Source organism: Oncorhynchus mykiss, chromosome 10, assembly GCF_013265735.2.
Source record: "Oncorhynchus mykiss isolate Arlee chromosome 10, USDA_OmykA_1.1, whole genome shotgun sequence".
Classification (NCBI taxonomy): Eukaryota; Metazoa; Chordata; class Actinopteri; order Salmoniformes; family Salmonidae; genus Oncorhynchus; species Oncorhynchus mykiss.
This window is the reverse complement of record NC_048574.1, coordinates 35,369,409-35,371,817: the sequence shown is the minus strand read 5'-3', so window position 1 is coordinate 35,371,817 and position 2,409 is coordinate 35,369,409. Positions and strand designations below refer to the sequence as shown.

At 39.2% G+C, this 2,409-nt stretch overlaps 1 protein-coding gene across 1 annotated transcript; it reads left to right on the top strand.

Annotated features, from left to right (window-relative positions):
• The first annotated feature begins 1,087 nt into the window (after nucleotides 1–1,087).
• On the top strand, nucleotides 1,088–1,704 carry defbl1 (defensin, beta-like 1). The gene is given in 3 exon segments (NM_001124434.1): nucleotides 1,088–1,152; nucleotides 1,317–1,437; nucleotides 1,544–1,704. Coding segments are annotated over 3 exon segments (198 nt in total). The 5' UTR covers nucleotides 1,088–1,097; the 3' UTR covers nucleotides 1,566–1,704.
• The last annotated feature ends 705 nt before the right edge of the window (nucleotides 1,705–2,409 follow it).

Genomic DNA, 2,409 nt, shown 5'->3' with positions numbered 1-2,409 from the left:
ACTTGTTCTTATTCTGTCGGTATCGATAGTCTAAGAGTTTAACCACGTGGTATGGTTAAAAGATTCAGCAATGGTCTGCAACCTTGGTACTCCCGTGATTAAGAGAAACATGGTCTGGTTGAGAATTTCTCAAAGTTGGGTTTTATTTGGAATTGCAGAAAAGGGACTGTCCCAGGATGCTTGACCCTAACTGGGCTCAGGGGCGGTCCTCTGATTTAGTTAAACTCAATTGGAATTGGAATTTCCTTCATTAAACAGTCCAAAATCATATTACACAATTTTACAAACAGTATCATACTCACTCATTCACATTATACAACAATTAGATGTAAACCTCATATCTGAGGCTGTTATATAAACAGCATTATGGTAATGTAGCTGCACCGTCTCCCATGAGCTTCCCCAAAATGTAACAAACGGACCAGTTCGTAGCTGGATTCTTCACCGATCTTTTATACCTTCTCCGGAACATGAAATTTGTTCGGACCTCCAGTTCTGTGAGTTGGAAGAAATTCCTTTGTTCTCTATGAAACTTCACTCTCTCTCTATACTGTGTGGCCATGAGGCAGGGTCTTCTCAGGAATTTACGACCTCTCTCTAACCACAGCAGCCTAGTTGAAGGAGGCAGGGGAGTCAGGGAGAGGGGGATGGGCTTGCTGTACCCAAAGAGGGCAACGTCATGACAATATAGAATGAGCAAAGTACATTTTATACAAACAACACATCCTATCCAGTAGTCTGGCTAACATGACTGTCTCTCACAGAGAGAAAAACATTCCCTGGAAATGATTAACATAAGGACTAAAGCACGAGTTTGAGATTAGGTGAAAAAAAATGTTGCTCGCGGATACCGTGACACTACTGCATCATGAGCAGCCTACCCTTTGCAGTGAAGCAGTTTTACTAATGTGATTAGGAACAGTATGTCTATTCAGACATCCACATAATTCCATCCTGAGGTTCTCACAGTGACCATAGTGTTCCCTATTAAAGTCACTCCTCCCTCAAGACCAACATACAAAACAGGCCATGACTAAAAAGTTGAATTCCGTGTCAAAGTCATTGGAGTAGCAACATCATCTTCTTCAGCCACCAGAATGTCTTGTCAACGTATGGTCACTTTGGTGCTCCTGGTTTTCCTATTGCTTAATGGTAAGTTTGGATTACATTTGTGTTTACATGTCTTATGAAAATAGCACTGCTAAATGAAATGGTTATATCTCTGCATTGGTATATACAGTATATGCCATATGTTTTTCTTAGGTTTCTATTGTTTTATTGATTCCAATTTGTACTCCTTTTGGTTCGATCTTAAGTTGTGGAGGATGAGGCTGCATCATTTCCCTTCTCTTGCCCCACCCTGAGTGGAGTCTGCCGAAAACTTTGCCTGCCAACAGAGATGTTCTTTGGACCACTGGGCTGTGGAAAGGGATTCTTGTAAGTCTATATTTCAACAGTTCCACATCAAGTAAATGTATTAAATAGTGGGACACACTTTCATTTTTGAATATGTGCACTTACTAATCTATTATTTTATTTTCAGGTGCTGTGTTTCTCATTTCTAAAGACAACTGAATAATTACTAGATTGTTTCTGATCAATCACACATGAAGACATCACATCCGCATGTATGGTCTTTCTTCTTATGTCCCTCCACTTGACCTTGGATTCTGTGGACTTCCTTCCATGACTTAACTGTGTGTCTGACTACCTTCGTATTTATTTGTTGCAGTTTTCTGTTTGTAACACCCCCCAAGAAATAACATATCCTACTTTGTATCTAATAGTATCACCGCCATCCTCACGGCTTAGATGATGGTGGTGGCGGAGTGGGATGATAAATACACTGGGAAACAATGTAATAAATGCATGTATTAGTGATACAGCTCTCCTGTGAGGAGTGGATGGTTAAAAAAGCTGTTCTGTTATATTGTGGTGCTATAATGGTATTCACCACTCTTGTTTGGAAGAGCTTATAAAGCATAGAGGGGCAATCTGTGATTGCTACATCCATTGTTTTTGTCAAAATGCACAAGCTCAGTACATTTGGTTGGGAATCATTGATGGACAGCCATATTCAAACTTTGCTTTTATTAATAAAGAAACATGTCTATAATGTAGGTTGTGTAAATACTGTAAGTAGGAAACAAATCCAATTGAATCCCTTTTTAGATTGAATTTTAAGGCAGCAAAATGTGAAAACTGTGCAAGGGCTATGTAGATATCCGCTAGGCATTGTTAATATCCACTCACTCTTGAATATAACTTATAAATGCCTCATGAGCTTAGTTCAACTGTCTTACCCCATCAGAACCCCAAATATAAGCTTGTTTTACCACATTGTTTGTGAACAATGCCATTGTAAACAAACGCTGTATAAACAATTCCATTGTAAGCAAACACTGTATA